The following is a 27,680-nucleotide window of genomic DNA, read 5'->3' as shown; positions in this document are numbered from 1 at the left end:
AATGCCAGTTCCTTCAGCTTTGGCTTTTTGGATTTGTTTCTATATTGCCAAGGACCCTACTGCTACTTCATAGGTTTTCAGTTTGCAAATTATTCATTTATTTCTCCCCATGGTAAATAATAATAGCTTTTTTTCTTGCCCTCTCTCCATGCCTCTTTCTCTTTCACTTTGTTCTCTTCATCCTCCCAATATAATTAACATTTACTTTTTGGTGAGACAGATATTTGCATTTGCACCCTCATGAGTATGCAAACACTAAACTCAGCTGAGCTATAAAAAACAGTCTATGATGACATTTCCTTCCTTATACAACTTCCATGTTCCCAGGAATTGTTTTCACTTGGTTTTCATGTATCTATCACGGATGTCACATCCATCAACAACTCATCCCCAAACTCTCAACCAAAGAGGCAAATTGCCTCTCAATACTTTCAGAAACATCTTCTATAAGTTCCATCTTCTTGGAGACAAATGTCTCCCGGAGCTGCCTGTTCTCCAGCTCCCATCTGGGCAGGCTGCCCTCTGGGATGTGGCTGGTGTCCCAGCACCGGCAGGCAGCAACGTCCCGTGCACCCCTCGGCATTCTCTCCCGTGTGTTTGCTGAATCCACGGCTTCCTAACTGCGGTGTAGCACTCTTCAGTGGCCTCCCGACAAAAGGTATGTGGAATGCAAACTTTTTGAGATTTTGGATATCTGAAATGTATTTCATCCCCACATTTTGTTAGTCTTTTGGCTAGATGATGGATTTAAGATTAGGATTTATTTTCCTTCCGAAAATTATTTTCTCCCCCTAGTGTTTCTGTCAGGAAGTCTGATGCTGCTCTGGTTCCTAACGTCTTGGGTTTTGCCCATGATTTTTTTTTTTTTTTTTTTTAAATCTGGAAGTTCCTACAGCCTTCTCTTTGTGTCCCGTATTCTGGAAATTAGTTATGGTGTGCCTCCACACGGCCAGTTTCCATGCATCGTGCAGCATACCTGATGAACCTTCTCTGTAAACTTCTTTCCTCTGGTCTAAAAACATTCCTTCAGTTATTTCTTGGATACCTGTTTTCATCTTCATTTAAGAACATGCTCTTTTGGCAGCACATATTGGGTCTTAGAACTCCTGAACAAACTGACTCATTTTCTTGTCTTTCTCCTAATCTTTTTCTTGTTTTTCTACTTTCTGATAGTTCCTCAATTTTATTTTCCAGATATTCCATCAAATTTTAAACTTCTGGCATTATATTTTTAATATCTATGAGCATACTTTTATTCTTGCTCTTTTAAAAAATATCACTGCTCTTGTTCATGGATACAAAGTCATCTTTCATTTTCCTGAAGTTTTTAATTATCATTTTGTTTTATTTTAAACTTTCTTCTTGCATTGTCTTTGTTTTCTCCAGCTTCTCAATTTTATGTTTTTGGTTTCTTTCTTCTGCATTATAGGCTTTCCTGGTGGAGCTTGGTCAAGTACTTATGTTTAAGACTAAAGCACTAAGGCTGGGTGCAGTGGCTTATGCCTGCAATCTCAGCACTTTGGGAGGCACAGGAAAGAGGAGGATTGCTTGAGCCCAGGAGTTCAAGACCAGCCTGGGCAACATAGTGAGACCTCGTATCAAAAAAAAAAAAAAAAAAAAAAAAAAAAAGAAGAAGAAGAGTGAAGCACTAAATCTTCTGCATGCTTGAGTGCCAGCCCACCAAAGGCCACCAGATATTTCACATGCCTAACTAAAGGTTTATTTCTGCCTTGCGGCTGGTCAAACTGCCCACAGAAGAACCTTCCAATTTTCTGGCCATATTCTGAGAACTGGGGGAGAAGGGGGCTGGAACTGTACCTTTCAATGTGAAGACATTTTTGTAGTTCATTTGTTTTCATAATGATATCCTGCCCTCAGCAGTGCCTGTGAAATCAGCTGTCAGTTTAATATTATTCCTTTTAAGGTAAACAACCTTTCTTTTTCCTGGTGCTTTAAGATTTACTGTTTGGTCTTCAGCATCTTTACAATAATGTGCCTAGATGTGGTTTTATCTTGCCTGGTTTTCACAATGCATTTGAATGTGTAGCTTGGTTCCAGCCTTTATTTATCTATTCTTCCCCATCTCTCCTCTTCTCTGGTACTCCAATAACCATACCCCCATGTGTGTTTGCTTTATCATCTATTCTGTATTCCTCATCTTTTATCTCTGCCTGTTTCATTTTGGGTAGTTTCTTCAGACCTATCTTTGACTTCTGCAAGCCTCTATTCAATGGGGTCTAATAAACAGTTTAATCCATCTGTTGAGTCCTTAATTTCAATTGTATTTTTCAGGTCTACAATTCTAATTTCTTCTTTTTTTTATAGTCTCCAGAGCTCTATAAAATTTCTAAAATTTACTTTTTATTTCCCTGAACATATGGAGCATATTTTAGTTTTCTACTAAGTTGTCTTGTCTCCTTATATGCCTAGTTATTTTAAGATTAACTATTGGATATTGTATATACAAACTGTAGAAGTACTTTGAGGCCTAGAATAATGTTTTCTTTTTTCAGTGATGATACATATTTGCTTCTGGGAAAGTTGTGGCGGAAACTAGAATTTCCATCTTTCAGGCAGAGATGAAAATGATTTGAATTGAGAGTCTGCTTAGTGTATCCTTGTTCCTAGTGTGCAGCCTTTCAGAGTCCCTAACAAAATTCTGCAAGTTTTACTGAAGCCCATCCTCCTTTAATTTTTATCTCTGTAGCCCATCTTCCTTTAATTTTTATCTCCTTTAATTTTTATCTATCTAGTCATTGACCTGACTCCAATTTTTATCTCCCTGGACCTGTAAGTTTTTAGAAAGCGACTTTTAACTTTTCAACGTCTTTTGGAGCCATATAGGAAAAGAAATCCCAAATGCTGGGCATACATCTCTTGGTTTTCTTTTCCTTTTGTGTTGTCACTGGCTTTGCTGCTCCCCAATTTCTCAGACTCATGATTTTCTCATTTTGTCCAGCTTTTCCCCTTGTTCTTAGAGGGAAGAAGTTTGGAATGAGAGACTGAATAGAAAGGCCTCGATCCCTGAGGTGCTGAGAGTCCCTGTTGGTCAAGCAATTGTTCTACTGCTTGATTTCTCTATTTGTCGAAAAAATAGTCTGTAAGAATTATGATGCTAACTGATTATTAGGGAGGCAAGTATATCTAATTCACATCACTTTCAAGTAATATGTACCAATAATCTTTTATGTTACTAGCTTAGCATCCTTGAACAAAGAACATCATCTTTTGAGAGTCATCGCCTTTTCAAGACTCAGTGAAATGTGTCAGATCAAACGCAGGGCATGATGGTTAAAAAAAAAGGAAAGATGGTTAAATAAATGGAAACAAGACAGCTCCTGACACACAGGCCTGATTTACACAGTGCTAGAAAGCATCTTTACAAACAAGTAAGCTACAAGAAGACAGAAAATCGGAAAGTTAATGAACCTAAAATTTCTAAATAGTAAATTATTTCCTAATAAACCCATTTCTTTGTTATGGAAGAACACTTATGCATTCATCAATACAGATATTTTATATTTTATAAGATGGCTTCAATGTCAAAAATTAAGAGAAACAAGTCAAGAGTGTGGAAAAGGCAGCCTTAGAGCTCCCATTTCACAGAGATCTGTAATATATGGATCAGTTTTGTCTAAACCTTAAGGCTTCTCTGAGTGTCCCTTATATATTTTCTTTTACTTATCTGAGAAAAATAAAAGACCTTCAAACGTAGTGCCACAAAATGTGATATCTTTTCAAAAGCCATTTCACTTGGCTCTGTTTGCCTGTCAACATTAATACTCAAAGCTACCATTTGTTGAATGCCTATTTTTTTCAACAGGTGCTTTTTACATATATTCACATGTTTAATCTCCTAGATGTCACGATTAGTTCCATTTAAAGGGAAACAACCAAAGGCTCAGAAAGGTTAAATAACTAGCCCAGAGTTAGTAAATGCAGAACCAGACTCATTTCAGATCTGTCTGAAAACAACATCCTCACGTTTGACGGTACGGTATACCATCTCAGTACTCATACACTGAACAACTGTTTGTTGAATGACTACCACATGTAAGGCAACTGTGCGTGACACATGATTGTGTCTGCCCTCAGATAATGTTGCCCTTCCCTCCCAGATGCATCCCGGTTCAATGTCCTAACACCCCAGAGGGAGATTCTTTTTCTTCCAAAGCATGAAATTTATTGTTGCATGCCATTTCATTGCAACTGGTATTAAAAGAAGACATACTCCAGGTGCCATCCTACATAGAGCTCTACCATGTCACATATGCTTCTTCAGTCTCGGTCGCTTCGTTTGTGACAGGGAAGAGAAAATGAAACAGAGGGAGAGTATATAATTGAATGCCTGATAAACATCATAGAATCTTGACGGATGTGTGTTGGGGATTTAATATCATTAATAAACCTCTATACGATACTACTTAATGTACTACTTCTTGTTTTCATTCATTACATAAAAACATTTGTTTTATTTTTTATTGGCTTAATGTTGAACATAACTGTATACTATCAGTGCACAAAACAGGAAGAGTAAATGCTTTAGTTGATAATGACAATGACAACCATTTCTTAAATGGGTGTCATCATTGATGATGATGCTGGTAATGGGGAAGAAACAAATTTTTATGGGGGAAAGAAGGTGGAATTTAGAGAAAAAAAAATCCCACATTAGATCCATAAAAGGAAGTTTTACCTTAATTTCGTTTTGTGATGATAGGTGCTAACTGTATAATTTAGTTAGGAAAAAAAAACAATTTTTAAAACCTAGTTAAGAGCTGAGACAGACAAAATGAAGATGGACAGGCTTGCAAGGCAAGCAGGAAACCAAGGGATTTTTCTTTTATTTTCTGGACAGCCCTCACTGACAAGGAAACCAAACTCTCCCCTTTAATTTTGGCTTCGTGTTATTCTCAGATGAATCATATTCAATCAGTAGAGCTTTCATTCTAAATTCAAGGAAGGTGCTGACCCATCATGTTAAGTAACACTCAATCAATAGATTTCCTTCTCTCAGTGTGGTTTATAATCAATATAAACTGCTGGGCTCTATCTTTTGGGTTTTACATTTAGCTTTTGCCAAAATGAAAGAGGTCTCAGGTGGGGTCGGGGGTGGGGGTGAGGGACTCATAGTTCTCTATTAAGCACAAACCTTTGCTTCTGGAAGTCTTTTAATACTATCATTACTGTTGTCACTGTTATCCTCTTTGGCACTAAATGGGTCACTTCAGATGGCTCAGGAAGAACTCAATCAATTATGGAATGACCATGACTTTTATGGCAAAAGAATAGAAGCCCACCAAGATAAACTAGAATTTTCTTCAATTCTTATTCCCTTATTCATGTCAGTTTCTTTTTTAAATGCTGTATTTTTCATTCTTATTTGACATGTAATAATTGTGCATATTTATGGGGTAGAGAGTGATACTTTGATACATGTATACAATATATAATGATCAAATCATGGTAATTAGCATATCCGGCTCTTCAAACATTTTATCATTCTTTGTCTTGAGAACATTCAAAACCCTCCATTCTAGCTATTTGAAAATATACAGTAAAATACTGTTAACCATGGTCACCCCACAGTGCTACAGAACACTAGAACTTATGCCTCTTATCTAGTCATAATTTTGAATCTGTTAACCAACCTCTCCTTTCCCCACGTCCCTTCTACCCTTCTTAGCCTCTGTGACCACAATTTTACTCTCTACTTCTATGATATCAATTTTTTTTAACTCCCACATATGAGTGAGAACATGTGGTATTTACCTTTCTGTGCCTGACTTATTTCAGTTAACGTAGTATCCTCCAGGCTCATCTATGCTGCTGCAAATAACATGATCTCATTTTTTAAATGCCTGAATAGTATTATACTATAGATATATCACATTTTCTTTATCCATTCATCTGTGGACGGACACTGAGGTTGGTTTTATATCTTGGCTTTTGTGAGTAGTGCTGCAGTAAGCATGTGGGTGCAGCCATCTCTCCAACACTCATCTCCTTCCCTGTGGATAAGTACCAAGTGGTGGGATTGCTGGATCACAGGATAGTTCTATTTTTAGTTTTTTGAGCAGTCTCCATATTGATTTTAATAGTAGCTGTACTAATTTATATTCCTACTAAAAGTGGATAAGAGCTCACTTTTCTCTGCATTCTTGCCAGCATTTGTTATTTTTTGTCCTTTTAATAATAGAAATTCTAACTTGGGTGAGATGATACTGCATTCTTTTGATATGCATGATATCTCATGGTTTTAATATACATGTGAGTTTCTTTTATACATTTTTCACAGTTAAGGCAATGATAAAAAATGTAGGAACAGAAAACCAAATACCGCATCTAAGTGGGTGCTAAACATTGAGTACACATGGATACAAAGAAGGGAACAAGAGATACTGGAACCTACTTGAGGTGCAGGGTGGGAGGAGAGAGAAGATCAAAACACTACCTGTTGGGTAGTATTACCTGGGTGACAAAATAATCTGTACACGAAACCCTCATGACATGTAGTTTTCCTGTATAACAAACCTGTACATGCACCCCTGAATCTAAAGTAAAAGTTAAAAAAAGAATTCTGATCTCTTATAACAACTGAAAACACATTTTACCATCCTTTTGTAAGTGCTCATGTGATAATACATAAAACACTATAAAAAGTTGTTAAGAGAGCTGACTATAAATCAACAAGTTGAAGCTTTAAAACATGCCCTTACATACAAAAAAAGATACAATTTTGAAAAAATGAAGAACTTGGTATAGCTGTACTCCAAACCGAGATAAAAATCATACAGGTCACAAGTAGAACAGAAACACATGAGAAGCCTCAACCTACAGACCTACTGGGCTCTCAGTTCTGAAACCAGTAGAGGCAGCTTGAGAAAGAAAAACAGGAACCAAAATGATCCTGCAGGAAGCAAGGAATGAGGGCTAATGTCCCTTGCTAAGTCAGCCTCCCTACATTTGAAAAAACGCTGAACAAAGTTGCGATGTTCCTGAAGCTACAGCCTATACACAGATTTGTGCCAGTGGTGGTGGATGTGGTGGTGTTAAAGCAGAGACTGCCAGGTAGACAAGCCTGAGGTCAAGCCACTGGCCACTGCAGTGACTGAATCTGTTGATTTCTCCAACATCCCCATGGGAAGAGAAGCTCAAATTTGATTCTGGATTAGTGGTCACTGTCTAGGCTGAAGGCAAATGTAAAAATGCTAGAAAAGAAGGTGTGAGGACTGAGAATGAGAGATAAACATCCCCCATAGCAGATTGATTTATAATTTAAAATTCCAAATGCTCAGAAGAACAGCTGCAAACAATCAGGTAATGGATTCATTCTGGAACAATCAATAGTGCAAACTGAAATTGATTAGCAAACGCACCTGAGATCCTTAAAGAGCTACAGAATAAAAAAAAATACACAAAACAAAGATTGTGAAAACATAACAGTGAGATAAGACTCAAGAATAAGTGGCTATAACCAATTATAAATCTTGGAATTGAAAAATATAGTCATTAAAATTAAGCTGAAAATGTAAATAGAGGGGATAAACTTTAGACTTGCCAAAATCAAAGACAGAATTTATAAATTGAAATAGGCCACTGAAGAGACAACAGAGAGAGATGAAGATGTGAAGAATATATATGAGAGATAAAATAAAAATAGACGTAGGATAATACAAGAATATATATAATATATATATAAGATACACACACACTGGTTGGGTGTGTGTGTGTGTTTTCTTAATGAAGGTAATAGAAAGAATGTCAGAGAAGAAACATTTCTGTTAAGAAGAGATAACGGCTGAGACATTCCAGAGTTTAAGGCTCAAGTCGTCTGATACATTAAAGAGAAAATTTAAGAAAACCAAGGATAAAAACACAGTCTTAAGAGCAACTAGTGAGAAAAGACAAATTACTTATAAAGGAACAATAATCAGACTAACAGCAACATTTTTATCACCAAAAATTAACACCAGAGGTCAATCTTCAAAGAGTTGATAGAAAAGAAAAAAATCCACCAAATAGAATCATATGCTCAGCTAAACTAAGCATCATAAACTATGGATCGCTAGCATTAGAAAGATATAATTTAGTAAAAAGAAACATAACCACAAAAAAAGCAGAGAAATTCAAGAAAGAAAAGAAGAAAAAATAAAAATCAACTATTTTGGTAACTAGTGAGTGATACAGAATGAACTCATAGCTCAAAAATTCCTCTGTGCTCTGCCTATTCATCCATCCCTCCCACTAATCCTCGGCAACCACTGATCTTTTTACTGTCTCCGTAGTTTTGCCTTTTCTAGAATGTTATATAATTGGAATCATACATATGTAGCCTTTTCAGGTTGTCTTCTTTCAGTTAGTAATATGCATTTAAATTTCTTCCATGATTTTTAGCATTTTATATCATAAGACAATATTTGGAATAATTTTATACCAATACATTTGTAAACTTTGATAAAGTTAAAAAAAATTCTAGAAAGATTTAAATGTGAACAGTCATTATAGAAAATAATTCATTAGCTACGATTTCCATACATTTCCATGCATCTCCTACCATCCATAGCCACACCAGGATCCTGAGACTAAAAGGTTTCATCATTAATGAATAGATCCTACTTTATATAAGACCTTTTCCAAAGATTAAAAAAAGAGGTAAGGATAACTCACATTATAAGAGTGCAGTATTCTTGATATCAAAACCAGAGAAATGCAACATAAAAAAATGTAAAACAACAAATGCAAAAATATAAGTAACATGATAGCAATCATATCAACAGCATACTCTAATAACAGTATGTTATGATTGGTCGGATTCATCCCAGGAATGTAAAAGTGATTCACAACCAGAGAATCTGTTAATTCATTATATTAACAGATAAGGAAAAAAATCACATAATCATCTGAGTAGATACAGGAAATGCATTACATTTCAGCACGTGTTAATGATAACAAAACAAGAAAGGATTAGAACTTTCTTAATGTGACATAGGCATTTACCAAAACCTATAAGAGATGCTATGCTTAAAATAAAACATTTGAGGCTTTTTCATAAATGTGGGGAATAAGACAGAGACATCTATTCTAACCTCTACTATTCAGCATTGCATTGAAAAGCCAATCTAATGCAACAAGTCAGGAAAAAGCAGCAAAGAATAAGGATTGAAAAGGAAACCTGCAGATGAAAATCTACAAACAATTAGAAGTAATGAAGAGATGTTTGGCAAGACTGAAAGCTGATACAAGAAAATTCAATAGTGTTCCTATAAATTATTATCTAGTTAGAAAACGCAAGGCCCAAAAGTTACCATTCACAAAAAGGAACTTAGGAGAGATGACAAAGGATGTGTAAGACCTTTATGAAGAAAATTATAAACCTTAATTAAGGGACATAAAAGAAAGCCTAGTAGATATTCTTAGTAAAGCTCCAGTGTTTATTTTCTAGGTGTGCAAATTTGAGCTACTTATTTATCATCCCTGTCTCTCATTTTCCACACCGGTAAAATAGAGATAATAATAAAATCTACCTAGTCAAGTTGTTGAGGATTACGTAAAATAATACATACCAAAAAAACTTAGAACAGTGCCTGATACATAACAAGTGTGAGTTACTATTCTTATTGTTAAGCTGTAGCTTTTAAGACAGTAAGGGAAGTGACACTGAGATAGATAAATGGAATGTAACAGAAAGCTCAGAAACCTACTTAGGCACATATTAAGTCTGAAGTATAACAGAGGAAACTATAAATTAATGAAAAAAGAAAAGAGTGTGCAAGAACTGGTGATAGGATGAATGGCTTTCTTCATCAAAAAAATAGACTTTACTTGCATTAGATAAAAAAATAAACTTAGCTAGATTAAAGACATGAAAAATAAGAGTCTAAACCTATTCAAATAGAAGAATAGGGATGGAATTCCTAAACCATACACAGTGGCTCACACCTATAATCCCAGCACAGGCTAGGGAGGGTGGATTGCTTGAACCCAAGAGTTTGAGACCAGCCTGGGCAACATGATGAAACCCCATCTCTACAGAAATTACAAAACTTAGCAGGGCGTGGTGGTTATGTGGCTGTAGTCCCAGCTAGTTGGTTGCTCAGGCAGGAGGATGGTTTGAACCTGGGAGGTGGAAGGCTGCAGTCAGATGTGATTATGCCACTGCACTCCAGCCTGGGTAACAGAGTATGAACTTGAAAACAAAAAATGAAAGTAAGAAAAAACAAAACAAAACAAGGAAGAAAGAAAACACATACAATGAAGATAACGATTAATAAAATTGACATCAAAACTAAAAACATCTTTAAAAAGTCCAAAACTTCATTACAAAGAAAGGGCTAGCATTCACAATATATAAAGAACATCTATAAATAAATAACTGATAATAGATAATTGACAGAAGAGGACACCCAAATGAAAATTCTCAACCTCAATAGTAATAAGGGATATACAAATTAAAACTACAGTAAGATATCATTTCATGTTCAGACTGGCAAAAACTTGAATCGGACCATACTAACTTTCGGCCACTAAATAAATAGATATCTCAAACAATCCTGGAAGGGCACACTGATATAATCACTTTGGAGAGTAATTTGGCAACATCTAATGAGGTTGAAAATGTACCTGTTTTAAGAGCCAACAATTCCACACTCCTAGATATACTCCCTATTTGTATACACCCAAAAGTCGTGCCTGTGTACCAAAGGAGACATGTATTCTGTTCACTGCAGCATTGTTATAATAATCCAATTGTCAACAAGTAGGCAAATAAACATAATAAATGGTAAATGGAGTAAGCACAGCAGCTAAAATGAAATAATTAGATTTATAGGCATTAACATGGATGGATGTTGGAAATATAATTTTAAGCCTGAAAAATAAGTTGCAGAATGTCACATGCAGTGATAAGATTTATATATAATTTAGAAGCAACAAAATGCCACAATATAGTATTTATGAATACATATAACATGTTATGTAATAAAATATAAAAACATGGCTTGGACACACATCAAATTCATGATATGGTTACCTCTGGGCAGACAGAAAGGACATAGGACTGACAGGGAGAATATACTGAACTCCATATACATTAACATTAATATTTGATTTCTTTAAGGAAAGGATCCGAGGTAAATAAATGTGTGAAAGATTAACATGTGTTAGATTTTCATATCAAGTATGTTTCTTGAGTTTTTCTGTATTAAAATATGTTTCATATATACAGTGTCTGACCTCCAGAATTAAATACTTCTGTGTTGAAACAGACAAGAAATTGACTAAAATGTGGAGAATCTGAGTGACGGCCAGCTTTTATCATGCAACCTTGGCCCGTTCTCTTAACCAAGGGAACCTCGGTTATCTGATCTGCTCAATGTGGACACTGCAAACCTTAAGGGGAGTGGGTATATGTTGTGAACACGGCAAATGCTATTGCATGAATCACATTAACACAGGAGTTTGTCTGTGAGCTAAAAAGTAAATAGTATATTGTAAACTCATCTTAGTGAACAAAGCTACTATTTTATAAAACCTACCAGAAACAAAAAGAATATAAAGAGACTTAACAACTGTAGTTTGTCTCTGATTCATGTACATTTCTTTCCTTTTTCCTCATCATTTCCTTCCATAGATGCAACAATTTAGAGGGCAGAGCTAATTTACTCATTGAAGCCTGAGAAACAGCCTATTCTATCTCTTCTTCAGGTGCATTGTGGGGTATAATATCTTAATGATGTCATCAGTCAAAAGGCCTTGGAGTCTTATTGTTTGTCTATTAGAAATGTCTCTAGCATGGAATCTTCTAATATAGTCAGTTCCCCAAGGAGAAGATAAAGTTGCAGTTCTACCGTGTGAGCTCCAAAATGCAGGGGTGATGCAGCCTATGAGGCATAGCTGCAGTTTTCTACAAACGAGTTGTTACAAGAAGTTTAAAATGAGCTCTGTGTTAATAGCCACAATTTTCATTCTCTCTGAAAATGGATCGAGTCCAACACCAGCAATCTCCCTTGATGTTAAATGCCTGCCGGCCAGTTTCCTTCTGAAGTTGTCTATTTCCTTTGTTAAAGTAGGGGACATAACTCTGAATTTTAAACTTGTACTAGCTATAGTAGTCAAGAATTTTTACACACATAACTAAATACTCTATGTTATACCACAAAGGATAAAAAAGTAGATTACGTGTCTTTATTTCAGCAATACAACTGAAGGAATTTAGGTTGGTTGAAAAACAGCATTGTGGAGATAATTTGTATATGTACATTTCAACACTCCTGCATAAAATGATGTGTATCCAGTCCTTTTCTCTACTTCAGAAATACTCCTTAATTTCTTCTCTTGCCCTTTTAACAAATCTTGCTCCTCTAGGTGTGTCTGCCTTAAAGGGTCATTTATGAACATGAAACCATGATCCTTTCACCACTTCCAAGTCCATTTTCATAATCACTGCTGGGGTAAAGTTAGGGAGTTCAGTAGCGCAGTGGAAAAGAGAAGGAATCGGAAGTCAGACCCAGGCCTGTCACTTAAAAGCTGTGGCAATTAACCTATTTCTACCTCTGTTTCCACCCCTGGTTAAAATGGGGATAATAACAGTATTTTCTCACAGAATTGTAGTAAATGAAATACTGTATATAAAGTGACACATAGAATGAAATAGATGTTAGTCAGAATTAGTGTCACCATACTGTCATCATCATAATTGTTAAGTCAGCTGCTAGGTGCTGGAATGTCAGTGCAGAGACTACTGGCATTTAAAGGAGACAGACACATCAACAAATACATACAGAAAAGGAGTCCCTACTTAAACGAGGAAATAACCCAGTGGCTGAGGGACTGAAGGAGCTGTGAAAGCCCAATAATTCTCCCTTGCTGCCATATCATTGTGTAAGGCTGCGGCAAGTGACAAAGAAAAATAAATGTTTTAAAAGAACCATGCTTGGATGAGGCATCAGAATTCCTGTTTCATGGATCCAGGAATTCTAAGTATCTCATTACAATGGCCTTTCCCTGCAGATCACGGAGGCAGAAGGCCACTACAAAGATGTCTCAGTGCTGTCTGAGTCCCAAGGTGTTACTGACAACTGGACCCAAGGTTTGAGCTGAATGTCACCAAGGCTGAATTAGAGCCAAGGGCAAAAAGAAAATGATTCCAGATGCTTCCAAACAGGTGCCGAGCAAGGCATCTTTCCTCCAGCTCAATGCTGAGGTTCCTAAGGCTCTGGGGCACTGCTGCGTCCTCACCTTTATTTCTGTTGCTCACAGGGAAGGGAAAGTCCCCTTCCTGATAGAACTCCCTGCATACAAGCAGCACACACATTCTCCTGCCAATAGAACCTTTCCATTCTCTGTTCCCATATTCTGACTTTCTTTTACTTTTCCAAACCAGAGGTGCCTTATTCGATGGTTCCAAATAAGTCAGCCTGCTGGGGACTGTTGGTGGAGGCTGATATTCCAGGCACAGGCATTTCAAAGCAAAGGAGAACACCCTTCCTTTACTGATCAACTTTTTTTACACTCAAGATAAATTAAGTTTTAATGGAACATAAAAAATATGTCTTCACTGTTTCTTCTTTCCATACTATATGAAGAGGTCCCAGGTGTTTTTAAAAGTCTTTTTTTTTTTTTTTTTGGTATAGTATTTGTTTCTGAGAAATTCAAAACTGTTCTAAGTGTCATTTATCTTCCAACATCACTGTGGAGGTGGGATTCCAGCTTCCCATCTCCTGACCCCTCTGGTTGATAACAAACAGATGTTTCTTGTTAAGGGTGAATCTAATCACAGTGGTGCTGTGCTGTGTGGCTGCACAAGAGGCTGAGTGTGACAGATGGCTGACAGTGAGTGCCACATCTGGGAAGGGCTGACATTCACCCAGGGTCACAGGAGGAGAGACAATGACCCCTCCTGTCACCGCATCCAACAAGAAAAGAGAACTTCTAGCACCTGAAATTTGTAATAGGCTTGAGGAACAAACTACTAATTGAAACTCTCTGCTAATGCTTATTAATTCCTGTAAGAATGCATTTGAAGGTTTTGTATTGTACATCAAGTAGACGTTTTATAAAGTTTCTTTCCACTGTAGTTAATTTCCAAATTAGCATAATTCAATTTTTATAATGTTAATACATATTTACTAAGACATTCAACAAAAATCTTAGCTGAAATAAGAGTAATTTTCTCCTATGAGAATTACTTGAAGTTGAAATCACTTTTGTTCTTTTCCTTTCTTTTTGAGATGGAGTCTTGCTCTGTCACCCAGGCTGGAGTGCAATGGTGCAATCTCGGCTGACTGCAACCTCTGCCTCCCAGGTTCAAGTGATTCTCCTCCCTCAGTCTCCCAAGTAGCTGGGATTAGAGGTCTGTGCCACCACACCTGGTTAACTTTTGTATTTTTAGTAGAGACGGGGTTTCACCAGGTTGGCCAGGCTGGTCGCAAACTCCTGACCTTGTGATCTGCCTGCCTGGGCCTCCCAAAGTGCTGTGATTACAGGCGTGAGCCACCGTGCCCCACCCGAAACCACTTTTATGCTACAACTCAATAAACACCAGTATTCTAAGACAGGATTGGGGGGAAAACACCTTCTACAGTAGAGCATTTCTTTTTCTTTCTTTTTTAAAAATTAGAGATGGGGTCTCACTATGTTGACCAGGCTGGTCTCAAACTCCTGGCCTCAAGTGATCCTCCCACCTTGGCCTCCCAAAGTGCTAGGATTACAGGTATGAGCCACTGTGGCCGGCCAACAATAAAGCATTTCTATGACACATTTGGGTTCCCTGGAACTGGAGCTCGCTGACCGAAGACAACATTAGAGAGTCAGAAGATGGAATCATGAAACCTTTACGGAAAAGGGAAAGTCCCATTTTAACAAACCAGCTGGGTCATTCGATATATGTACACTACATAAGTTAAAAAAAATCCAACAACAACAACAAAAACAAACAAACAAAAAAACAGAGCCTTAGTGTCCCTTTTTTAAAAAAATGTACCAAAAGTTGCCAGAAACAGTAAAACCTGGAGATATTTGAAAGTGAAAAGAGGGATGGTAAGAAGGGAAGATAGCTGTATTCGCATGTAGGCTTTCTGATGGTCTCAGCCATCCTTCTCCTTCCTCTGTGATCTCCTCAAGCCCTCCGGTGCCCTCCTCTCACTGTTATGGACCAGGACAGAGATTGACTCCTCCTCTCCCAGCATCAACTTGGCACTGAACAAAGAAGCAACACTTCCTAAGCAATACCCAGTGCTTTCTACCAAACACATCAATTTACTAACTGGATAAAGACTAGTAAAAATGTCCTTCCTACAGGATTTTTCTTTAAACATTATGAAACAATATTTTTTTACTCAAGATCCACAAAGTGTTGGAGCACGATTGGGGTTGTGTGAGAACCTCTGTTGAAAAGAGCAGAGACTGTATGTGCATGTGGCTGCCTTCATAACAAGTAAAGATAAATGAGAATAAAAATAAATAATGATGATAAATGGCTGCGAACAGGACCAATGTCTCTGATGAGCTGTCACAAGTCAGCAGAAAATCACATTCCTTAAATTTTATAAAATCACTAACATTTGATTCTTCAGAAATACTTCACAAATGTTGACACTAAATGTTAGTTCTCATTCAAATGCAATAATTTGAGGATAGGCAGAGGGCTATACAATTAAAAACTTTTTATTTAAATTTAGAGAACTAGTTCTAAAATCAGGAATACTTTCAATTACTGGGTTAGAAATTCCTAAACTCCACAAAACCCCCACCATTTCATGTCTGTTCTTGTACAAAAAAATAAAAATTAGCTTATAGAAGACCAGCAGGTCTGAACGTCATTATGAAATATAGTTGACCCTTGAACAACATGGGTTTGAACTACATGGGTCCAGATATATGTGAATTTTCTTCCACCTCTGCCACCCAAGGGACAGTAACCAACTCCTTCTCTTCCTCTACTCCTCAGCCTACTCAACATGAAGATGATGAGTATGAAGATATTTATGATGATCAACCTGCACTTAATGAATAATAAGTATGTTTTTGCTTCCTTATTATTCTCTTAATAACATTTCTTTTCTCTAGCTTACTTTATTGTAAGAATACACCATGTGATGCATCCAAAAATATATGTTAGTTGACTATTATTGGAAAGGGTTCTGGTCAACGGTAGGCTGTTAACAGATAAGTTTTTGAGGAGTCAAAAGTTATATGTTTCTTTTGCTGTGCAAAAGCTCTTTAGTTTAATTAGGATCCATTTGTCAATTTTTGTTTTTGTTGTAATTGCTTTTACAATCTTTGTCATGAAATCTTTGCCAGGGCCTCTGTCCAGAATGGTACTTCCTAGATTATCTTCCAGGATTTTTATAGTTTTAGATTTTACACGTAAGTCTTTCATCCATCTTGAGTTGATTTTTGTATATGGTGTGAGGAAGGAGTCTACTTTCAATCTTCTGCATATGACTAGCCAGTTTTCTAAGCACCATTTGCTGAACAGAGAATCTTTTCCCCATTGTTTGTTTTGTCAATTTTGTCAAAGAGAAGATGGTTGTAGGCTGTGTGGCATTATATCTGGGCTCTCTGTTCTGTTACATTGGTCTATGTGTCTGAAATAAAATAATGTCCTTTGCAGCAACTGGATGGAGCTGGAGGCCATTATCCTAAGCAAATTAATGCAGGAACAGAAAACCAAGTATCACACAAAGAAGACAACAAGAGACACTGGGGCCTACTTGAGGGTGAAGAGTGGGAAGAGGAGAAAATAGAAAAACTACCTATTGGATACTATGCTTATTACCAGGGTGATAAAATAATTTGTACACAAAACTTTTGACATACAACTTACCTATATAACAAACCTGCATAAGCAGCCCTTGAAACTAAAATAAAAGTTTAAAAAAAGTTATATGTGAATTTTCAACTACATGGGGGTTTGGTGTCCTTAATCCCCACATTGTTGAAGGGTCAATCAACTGTACATAGAAATGAGACAAATCCATTTCTAAAACCATTTTACATCTATTTTATATCTGCCTTTACTGTTTAATTTCTGTTTTTGGTGAATACTCCCTTGTATTTTATACATCCTTACAAACTACCTTAAAATATTGCTAGAAGGAAGAGAGAATAAAAACAGAATATACACACCAACACATTTGTAGTGAAAAGAAGTCAAATTAAAGGAAGCACTTCTAGTTACAGAGACATCTAAAAAGTGGTTTTTTTGAGGGCTGAGTCTGGGCTTAGGTACAGTTCGGTAGGGGAGCTTGTTGACGTTTGAAGCATGTTTCTGAACTGGGATTCTATTGAATGTGCTTGCCTGTTTACCAAAAGATATGCACATTGCATTTATTAATCAACAAAAGTATAATAGGCATCCCTTAAGCTAAGGCATCCCTTAATCAATAAAATTATTGATACATAAATTATTATATTAATAATTTATTATAATAAAGAAGATTTGGGGATGGGAATGTCGTGGTTTAATACAACGTAACCATGCAAATCTCTGCTTCTGGTGATCATTTTCAGAGACATGTTGCAAAAATAGGGCTACTGCCTATAAGCCAAAGTTGTGTTTCATCATATGACAGTCCCATAACTTACCATGTGTGCCCGGAAAAATGCGGGAATGAAGGACTGGTTGCATAGGTTGAGAATCCTGGAAGAGTCTTGTAGGACATAGATACTGCCAAAGTCCACTTGACTGGGATGGATGTAGATAACTGGGCCTTCTCCAATGCTCTTTAAGTGACATACCTGAGTTCCACCAGAGAGAAAGAACACAGGAACAATTGGAAATAGCCACTTTAAGCCATTCCTTCGGTAAAAAGCAAGGGTGTAAGAGGGTGCTTATGAGAACGGGCATCCCTTGTCACTAGTGTTCTGTGGTCTCAGGAACACAGTCTCCAGGCTGGACTTCTTCCCTAGAAAGGATGAGCAGCTTCCCAAGTCAGCCCAGAGCCATGCATTGAGTGGAAACCAGAATCTGGGTCCCTTATATCCCACACAGCACTCCAGCCTCAAGAACACTTAGTACCAGGTTAAGGGTCAGTACTTCAAAGTCAGATGTAGCTGGGTTTGCGTTCCAGTTCTGCCGCTTTACAAGCGGTGTAGCAGGGCAGGGCCACTGCACATAGTTGTACAGGTTGGGGACTGAAATGCACTTTGCTTTGCTCTCTTCTTCTTGTACCCTGAGCCAGGCACTGTGTCAGCCTGCGGAAGATGGCCCTTTTCTTTCATAAAGTTCTGCCTGCTCAGCAAGCTATCCTCTCATGGGCTGCATCTGTGGAGGGGGCTGGGAGTGGGGTGGGGCACAGTGAGCCTTGGGGACGGGGATGTGAACTGGTGGCATGTTTTGGGGTTGGTCTACCCTGGTGATGCTGCTTTATAAGTTAAGTGGCTTATCTACAGCATCTTATATGGAAGAGATAAAAGCAAAATCCTAGTGTTTTTGCACTCTAAGCAATCAGAGTCACATCAAAGAAACATAGGCTGACATCACTAGTTCCCAAGTAAACCACGTATCTAAGAACACAGAGCCTGTTGGGCAACCTCCTGTAGAATTCAGTGTTTATCCTTCAACTTAGCTTAAGCAATGGAGGGCTCTCCATGAATCCTTCTTTGTCTTGGAGAGGGACTATTTCTCTTAACAGCTTGACTAGGCTAATATGGGGTATGAGTCAAGTCAATACACAAAAAAAGTTGAGATGAGCAGTGGGAAACTGATCTCCCAGCCCACATGTGACAAACTAGTGATACCCAAACCCAGCTTTGCACTAGGAACAACTAAGGGGCTTGTTAAACATACAGATGTGCTGGGTCCCATACAGATGTGCTGGTTCCCTCCCATCGGAGATTCTGATTTAAAAAGACTGGACAGGGGTCAGGCATGTGTGACTGTGTGTGTGTGAGAAACTCCTGGTACCCTGTTGGGTTTAAGGACAAATGCTATAAAATACCACTTCTGTTAGATGTAGCCATAAAGGGATTCCTTAAAGTCACATAGCACTGGTATTTTACGATCACAGAGAAAAAACATAAAACTCTACAACTGGGGCACATGTGAATACAGTGTGGACCTTAAGTGAGAAAGTGCAAAATGTTTGAGAAGCAGCACAGCAATTTCAAGTGCAGTTCTGGAAATGGACTCTCACCAAAGGGGGGTCCTGGCTCCCAAAGATCGAGATGTAAACTGTGGACCTGTGTCTTCCAGTGACCTGGGTCTCCAGGGCCAGCGGTATGTGGATGGTGCTGCTGGGGGGGATGACCCCGCTAGGGGTGGGGCTGGAAAGCAGCACAGCAGGCATACCCTCACACACCTGGCGGAGAGAAAACCAGAGGGGTCAGGACAGCATAGCGTGGAACGAATAGCATATTCACTTATTTTGCAGTGTTTTCCTGAGTCCATAGAGGTCCTTTAGAAATGTCTTATTATTCAAGCAAGTAAATGGGGAATGAGTACCCCAACTCAGCCAAAAGGAAATCTGGTTAAGTGGGGCATACATGAGGCCCAAAATTCAAAGTGCCCAACACAGCAACATGCAGAATTTTCCGCAACACAAATAAGTTCAGGGCAACAGCTTTCTACTTTCTTTAGGAAAAGGTCCACTTTCCACTTTCCAAGTTCCTTAACTTGGTCCTCTGCACCCCCACATGGTATCCCCACTCCCTCACCCTTTGTGCTCCATCAAGAGGGGCCGCTGGTGTTTCTGGAATCCATGATGCTGCTTCCCACCTCCAATCCTTTGCACTTGTGGTGTCTCCTCCTAGAATGCCTGTTCCTGTCAACCCATCTGGCACACTCATCCTGAATCCTCCCCTGGTTCCTCCAGGGCTCTAAGGTGGGAACATTTCCTCTGTCCCCAGGGAGCATCCTGTGCAGTCCTTGTCCACAGCATGCACTGGACAGCACCATGTTACCTGCATGTTCCTCTGACAACTTCTTAGCATACAGCTGTGCCTCTCCTCTCTACATACCTACTTTCTGGCCCAAAGTTTATATGCTCAGTTTTTAAAATGAGGAATGAATGAATGAATGAATGGACAAGTGTCCAATGTTGACCAATTTGTATTTCTCAAAACCCTGTTCTGCAGCGTATTACTAGCTTTTATGCAACAAGAACACAAATAAAAATTTTAAAATTCCATTGTATAATTCTGGGAAACATTTCTCAGAGCCTCTGCTGCCCTGAAGGAAGACACAGCATGCAGGTATCATCTGCCTGGGGCACCCCACAGTCTTCCTGCATCTGGTCTGGTCTAACACGGCCCAGTCTACCTCCTCCTCCCCATGCCACAGGGCTCCGCTGAGCCTTATTATAGATTGAGGTCAGGCTGATCTATCTTTACCTAAGTTTTGATATCTTGTTCATTATGGATTTTTTGAAATTATTTTTGATTTCTTACAATATGGCATGAAAATATTAAGTGTCTTGACTGAGTGTTTGGCTTCCCCTTAAATTTTGTGTCTGAGGCAAGTGCCTCATCCTGTGCCCAGCCCTGCTGTGCCAAACAACTTCCCCTGACACCAGATGCAAGCTCCACTCTGAGTTCTTGAAATGACCATGCACTGTGCAGAGTTGGGCTGGCTGCTGCGGAGCATCTGGGTGTTAGACCTTGTCTTCCACCCTTGGCTGGTTCTGTCTCAGAGAAACCCATAGAATTATTCTGCTTCTCTCTTACATCACAGCTCATTTACAAATGGCGTGGAAGGGTAGGGCCACTGCGCATAGTTGTGCAGGTTTATAAGTGGTGTGACTTGTGAAAGGTAGCTATGTTCTCCTAGCTAAGTCTATTCTGTTTCAGATTAAACACATGCATGACTTGGATTTGCAGGTGCCATGGATTGTCATTTTAGTTACTTCGAACATGATGCTTTACTTTTTTCAAGTTTCCGTTAGAAAAATACAATGACATGATCTGAAGGCAAACTTCTGGCTGTGTCCTGACTGGCAGCTATCACCTTCCTTAACCTGAATGCGGTAGTTCTCTGCTGCAGCCCAAACCTGCCTTGTTTCTGTGGCCTCCATATTGCTGTTTTATCTCCTATTGATCTTGTAGTCAAATATGATATTTTTGCATATATTTTAATTAGAATATTGTACTTATATAACTGAGTTTTATACCCAAATGCATTCTTGGCAAATTGCATCTCAGTAGTAACCTTCCATTATTCTAATCTGTACAGATTTTTAAAAAATTATTTAGCCATGTGTGTTAAACTGCTTAGTCTCCCACCTAGCTGGGTGTAGTGGCAGATGGACAGACACATTTCATAAAACATGAAGAGACAATTCCTCCTTTCTTATTCCTGTATTGTCTCTAGCTTTCTGGTCCAACAAATCTACTTATAAATATTGCATTACTTACTGATGCCATTCAAATCACAGCCATGGACATAATGAAAACTCCTAGCTCATTTCCCATGCATGGTTAGTTCACAGGCAATTATTTGCAGGTGCAATTCTGCATGTTGGCTTAATTGACACGTTCCCTTCTTTATCCAGGGTAATTTCCCCGGGAAATTAACAACAGTTTACACCTGCTGCTGCTCAGGCATGCAGATAGCAATCCAACTATGACTTTATTACCCCATCCTTAGACTATCTAAGGGTTAAAAATCAGCATTACTTAAGGTCATGTGTTCGGGAATGTGGCACTTTGGAGGGATTTCTCTTTCTTATCAAGGGAATCCAATGGAAGAATTAACACTGAAGAAAGAGAAAGGAACTCACCTGAGGCTGCACCACATAGAATCCTGGGAGGTCATCTTGATTGGCAAGCTGGAGTGTTTTCTTGTATGGGTACTTCAGGAAGCAGTGCCCAAAGTCCACCTCTGTGCTGACCAGGTAGAGGGCAGGTACAACACACCTGCTCGGAGGAGCCCATCACACAATTCAAAACAGAGAGCTTGTTTACATACAGAGAATGCAGTGTCCCAAGTGAGATACATTAGTCAGTGTCACATAGTAGTTTTTCTCAAATAACCACATTAGTCACTTTCAAAGCTTCTCTCCTCCTGTCTTCCCTGTCTCTTGGCCCCCAGTCACCACTTTCTAATCAAAAAAGGACTAGAAGCAGAATTCCTTCAACAGCTGTCTGGTGGGTAATGACTCCTATTTCTATTGGTTTAGGTATTTGGCCTTCCTTGGGCAAGGGGTCCACACGGTACAGGATCCTTAGGGCAGTGAATCTGTTTCCATGCTAAACAGGGCCAATGCCACCAGCATGGGGTCCTAACTAGCTGTGACACTTTGGACCAGTCAGAAAGGCCCCTAAGGACTAGGGACAGTTCATACCACCTAAATAACAGTAAAAATGCCAATTCTTATGCAGAACAGCTGTCTTGGATACAGAGGCTCAGGTGGCTGCTCTGCCCAGAACTGGCACTGTGACTGTGATGGGGTTCTCAGTGTGCTGACATGGAGGGGGTGAGGTGTAAGGAAAGGGAGGGAGGGCTATATGCAGGAAAGAGAGGAGTTGAAGCCCTGTGTTTGCTGTTAGTATACTATTGGGTAACCTGGATTTTATTTGCTGTCTGTGAATCTCAAGGTCTACTTGCCCTATGCCATTGTTTCAGTATAGTGCCATGGTGAAGAGTACTGGCTTTCGAATTTGCAGAGCCAGCTTTGCAGACTGACCTTACTAAGTACAACCTGTGTGACCTTGGACAAGCTGCTTTCTGTCTCAGAGTCCCATTTCTCTTATAGGTCAAATGAGGATAGTTCTAGGGATTGATGTTGGTGTTATAAACTCTTCTTAGGATGTTGGAAGGGCATAGCCCAGCACCAGGTAAGTGCTCAGTAAGAGGGAGTGAGCCTGTGGCAGACGCATGGCGGGACGTCACTGCCGGCTCTCTGGAGAGAGTTACTGAGGCTGCAGTTCTAAACGCAATTCTTCTGTTAAGAGTCAGTGAGTAGTTCCTAAAGATTATGCCAAAAATCAGAACATGAAAGAGCCTTTATTTTAACCCCAAAGTTTACACGAGATGAGCGTTCATCTTTAGCTAGAATGGAAGTTGTCTGTTGACCCAGTGACTTTCTTAAAGCTGATCCTTTACCGCCTGAAATACTGTGACTGAGAGGGCTTACACTACTTGACTTGGGTCACAGAATATAAGCAGAAAACTCATAGCCTCTTTAGACCTTTTAATTGCTTTAAATTTAGAATTCCTATTGATAACTGTAGGGAAAGGGGCTGGAAAGTATCTGAATAAGCCTACATAGGAAAGAAATGCAAGACCAGACTAAAAGGCAAACCTGGGCACAGAGGAGACCACATTAGGGCTTTCACTCTTTGTAAACAAAGAAAAAAATTAGGTCTTGCAGGAATACTAAGTGGGTCAAGGCAATGCAGTGGGAACCCTAAGTTATTTCTGCACTGTTATTTATCTTCACCCAAGCCCAAGACATGTGAAATGGTGTCAGTTTTCTCTCCACCAGCCAGCACATCTGCCTCTTCTTTAAAGTGGGTATCTTCCTAAGATTCACAAGAGATCTGAATTCCAGAGATTGGCATATTAGCATGATTATCAGATTCACTAAGTCATGTTCCCTATTTCCTATATATAGCATTTTCATACATGCACCTTAAAGTCCCAGATCTGGACACTGTTTGCTTTGGGAAGAGTATGGCCTCATGATTTTACTTAGGATCACATCACTGTCAGTCGATGACACCACCACCCTCATCAGCATTGTTGCAATGGCTGTAGGTTGGTTGAAAAGACACAGTCAACAAATGGCTGGGTCATGATTTCAACCTGGCTGCCTCTCTAAGAAAAAGAGAGGATTTGGAGACGGTTCTGAGGCGTGTACATTGTTAAAAATGAATCTCATCTGGGGGCCCACTCCTAGCCTGCAATTCAAGTCACAGCAGCAGTGTCCTGGGGCAGGGACCTCTTGGCTCTACCGACCTTCCACTACAGGACTGACAGCAGCGTCTTCCTGCTGCCTAACTCCAGAGCACTATATTCAAAGATGAAAATCAAAACCAGCAGCTCTTCAGCACTTCCTGCTAAAACCTTTCTGGTTGCATACTTTGAAAGTCAGACTCATTAGAGAGGGTCTGACCCGTTTCTTCACTATTCTTAGCATTCTTTGCCTAAACTCTACAAAACACACGTACCTCTTCTTATCTCTACCAAAGGTGCTTTAGAAACATTTGCTGCTTTGTCATTTGAATATCAGATTCAACTTCCCTTCCCAGGAAGGCAGGATAAAACCAGTGTGCTCGGGTTGGCAGGCGAAGCTGCCTTCTGGGAGGCAGCCCGTTACTGGAGGCTCAGGGGAGACTCCGGATAAGAGCAAGCTGGGGAGAGATACCTTGCTGTAATTAAGAGTGCCAGCACCTCTTCTCCAATGCCCTCCACGTCCACCACCAGTGCCAACTCATATTTCTGCACAGTGTTGGAGCATAAGGTCACCTGGAAAGAAAAAGTTGACAAATTGCTTTTCTAAAAAGCAGATTCTCTCTCTACACAGGGGAGAGGAGCCTGGGGAGGACTACTGATCAGTGTGGTTTCTAAGTGCTTTACGGATATATGGCGTTTCACATTGTTAGTTGAACAAGTTACACTGTAGGGTCAGGGCATGCTGAGTGTTTTCAAAGGCCAGGGTAGAAACCAAATGGCTTTTAGTATAATGGCTTTGCTCATTTCTTAGGAGGTTTTGTCAAAGAAGCCACATACCTGCATAAAAGGAAAAATGAGCATGAACGACGAGCAATATTAAACCAACTTTAATTACTGCAATTTAAATTGTTCCCTGCCACTGGGCCATATGAATTATGAAAATATAAGACACTAATGAAACACTATAGCACAAGTTCTCTTACAGTAAAATAAGTGGAAATGACCATGTCAGTTCCAAAAAATGACGTAAGAAATCAGTCTGCTTTACCAAAACCGTGCCCCTACCACCCCAGTCTTTATTAGAGCAGAAAATAGAAACTGCCAAAGAAAGGTCTATTTGAGGACAACAGAACGTGGTCAGAATATAAACAGATTTCAGAACTCATTGCTACTTAGGTTCCAATTCTAGCAAGTTGGAGTTAAGTAGTAATGAATAGCACGGACAATTCATTCAAGAAGTTTAGCAGCTGCTAGGGAAGACTGAGGGTCAAGGGAGGCTGCTGAGGGGGTGCTCAGAACATTTTACCCTGTGTTTTTATTTGCTTTGAAGCTGTAGAATTAGACTTTGCAAAGCCTTGTTGCAATTTTTAATTGCTTCAAAATTATTTGTGCTGGAAGAGATACTTGCAAGTCTAGAACAGGGCTTCTGGCATGGGCGAAGGCTTTTCTATCTATAAAATATGTATCTGGTACTAATTAACATGTTTTCTGTTACAGAGGGATCACTGGATGCAAATTCGAGTCCACACAGACCTGGTGAGGTACAGATCAGGAGGAAAAAATTATGGCTTGGAGAAAGCTTTTCCAAATATAAAGGAAAAATAAAGTGAAGATTAAGTCATTGATTTGGAAGGAAACGGAGAATCCCAGTGTGACTGTAGTCCCCTGTTTATGTATCTGGGCTGTGGCTAGAAGGAAGAACGAGTGGTTTTGGCAGAAGGCTGCTAGTGAGACACTGTATCCTTTAATCTTCCTGAGATATCTGGGAAGCAACAACAACAGAAAAGGTAAGTAACACATACTCTGAGTATTACGAAGTGAGAAGGAAAGAACGCTAGTGCAGCAGCGCTTCTCACTAGGAAAGCCACAGTTAACAGTCCTGAGACGTTACGATCTGTGTTATTGAGCCTCACTGGGCCCATGGAGGAGCCAAAAGCTCCTAGAAAAGCTTTCGGATGAGTGGATTCAAGCTGAGGTATCATGAGGCATTTACAACAAATTTGGGGGATAAAATGACAGCCGGTTTAAATATTCAGTGCTAATGACCAAAGAGAAAACTACTAGATTTAGCTACGAAGTCTCAACTTTTTTTAATTTCCCAGAAAGTAAACAAAACAAAACAACAACAACAAAAAACATGTCAATTTAGTAGCCTTAAATATTGCTAGACCAAACTGTTTGGAGGAGCAAAAATGAAGGAAGACAGCTAAGAGGGAAGACGGTGAAGGGTGAAATAACTCCCTGGTGGCACTGTGAGGCCATAAGCAAGGCACTGAAGTGTCCTGATTGCAGACAAAACATGGAAGAATGAGGAAGCTGACTTCTCATGGCTTTTCCAGCAGAACTCAAGATAAGGAACTGTTAGTGCTATGACACCCACCATGAAGCCCAGATTCAGATTACAAAGCTGAATAAACTGGATATCATCTTTGGTGTAAGTGTGGCTATTTATTGGCATCTAAAGGATCTGAATCTGAAGGAAAGATAAACCTAAGTATCAATAAGTTCTGAAATCTGTTTCTATTGGTACCGATGGGTGTACTGTCTGGGTATCAGTGGTTTCACTAGAAATACCGAGAACTCACTCTTCTGGTAAAGGCAATGCATCTAGATTAAGGTAAAGCTACTGGAGCAGTGCCCATTTCTTTGCCCAATGTATTTGTGTCTGATTTATTTCCTTATAGGCCCACTTTTTCCTGTAAGTTGACAGCCACCCACTCCTGCTGGCACTGGACATACTAGAGCAAATTCTAGATGATGGATCAGTGGCTGTTTTCAAGGTTCAGCTGCTTGGCTGTGTGTGGAGGAAGGCCATGCACTTTACCCTGATAGCAGCAAATCCCTGGGGGCGAATAGTGCCACAGTCGGGCGTGATGGTGAATTCTTTTGGTTTCACTGAGGATGTTTCTTCCTTGGTCCAAGACGGTCTTTTGTAGTCTGCATGCTGCTCACAACATGAAATGCTTTTACGGCCAAGGCCATCCCCAGGGACACGCAGTTTGAAAGTCATGGGGACCAAAGAAGTATTATTGAGGGAACATGTCAAGGTATGAGGAAACCCTGGAAAACAAAATATAAGGTAAGAAATAAAAGCCCCCCATACCTCCCTTGACCCTCAATGTCCCCTAGCAACTGCTAAGCTTCTTACATGACCTGTTTGTGCAGTTCATTACTACTTAACTCCGACTTGCCCTAAGTACTGTTTTTAGTGTTTTACTCCATCAATAAATACATTTTCATTCATTAGTGCATTTATTCATTCATTTATGCTTTCACTTAATGAATATTTATTATGCATTTACTATGTGGGAGGTTAAACAGCAGATACAAAACAAACCCCTTGATTGCCACCCAGGCCCTTCCAGAGAGGCAGCCTCTGTTAGGAGTCTGCTGAGTAGTCTTGCAGAAATATATTTTGCACTTATTTCTTGTACACAAATATATATTTTTTACATGGAATCATGATTGCTTTTTATTTGCCTGTGTGTGAAAGAAAAAGCCTACGTGGTTTTGCCCACTGGGTGACTCAGAGCTTGCCAAGACATGGTACAGTGTGTCTTGGACCTGCCTGGGGATCACGCTTTTAGGGCTGATGATACAGTGTCAAAAAATAGCCTCTCCCAACAGAGACTTTACAAACTGCTTCAGAGCTGGCCAGAGACTAACACCTGACTTTTACCTCACTAAGACAAAGCTGCTTTGTCATCATATCCAGCTTTGTTCCATGAAACTCCTCCCTTAAGAGATGTGGATCTTCTTTGCTTGGCAAGCAATACACTAAGCTCTGGTTTTCTTTCTCTTTTTTTTTTTTTTTTTTTTTTTTTGAGACAGAGTCTTGCTCTGT

General features: G+C 39.3%; 1 protein-coding gene across 3 annotated transcripts in view; it reads right to left on the bottom strand.

Moving 5' to 3' along the window:
• The window catches only part of HYDIN (HYDIN axonemal central pair apparatus protein), a 432,426-nt gene that overhangs the window by 231,205 nt on the left and 173,541 nt on the right, over positions 1 to 27,680 (bottom strand). For all 3 annotated transcript variants that reach the window (XM_032284417.1, XM_032284419.1, XM_032284418.1), the window contains 5 exons: positions 26,661 to 26,896; positions 24,309 to 24,409; positions 21,720 to 21,855; positions 19,140 to 19,304; positions 17,590 to 17,742 (listed from right to left, as the gene is read on the bottom strand). In XM_032284417.1, the coding sequence (XP_032140308.1) occupies positions 17,590 to 17,742; positions 19,140 to 19,304; positions 21,720 to 21,855; positions 24,309 to 24,409; positions 26,661 to 26,896 (791 nt within the window). The remainder of the gene's footprint in view (positions 1 to 17,589; positions 17,743 to 19,139; positions 19,305 to 21,719; positions 21,856 to 24,308; positions 24,410 to 26,660; positions 26,897 to 27,680) is intronic.

This window comes from Sapajus apella, unplaced genomic scaffold (assembly GCF_009761245.1).
Source record: "Sapajus apella isolate SASKATOON/1434 unplaced genomic scaffold, GSC_monkey_1.0 scaffold15, whole genome shotgun sequence".
Lineage (NCBI taxonomy): Eukaryota > Metazoa > Chordata > Mammalia > Primates > Cebidae > Sapajus > Sapajus apella.
This window is presented reverse-complemented; position numbering and strand designations above follow the sequence as displayed.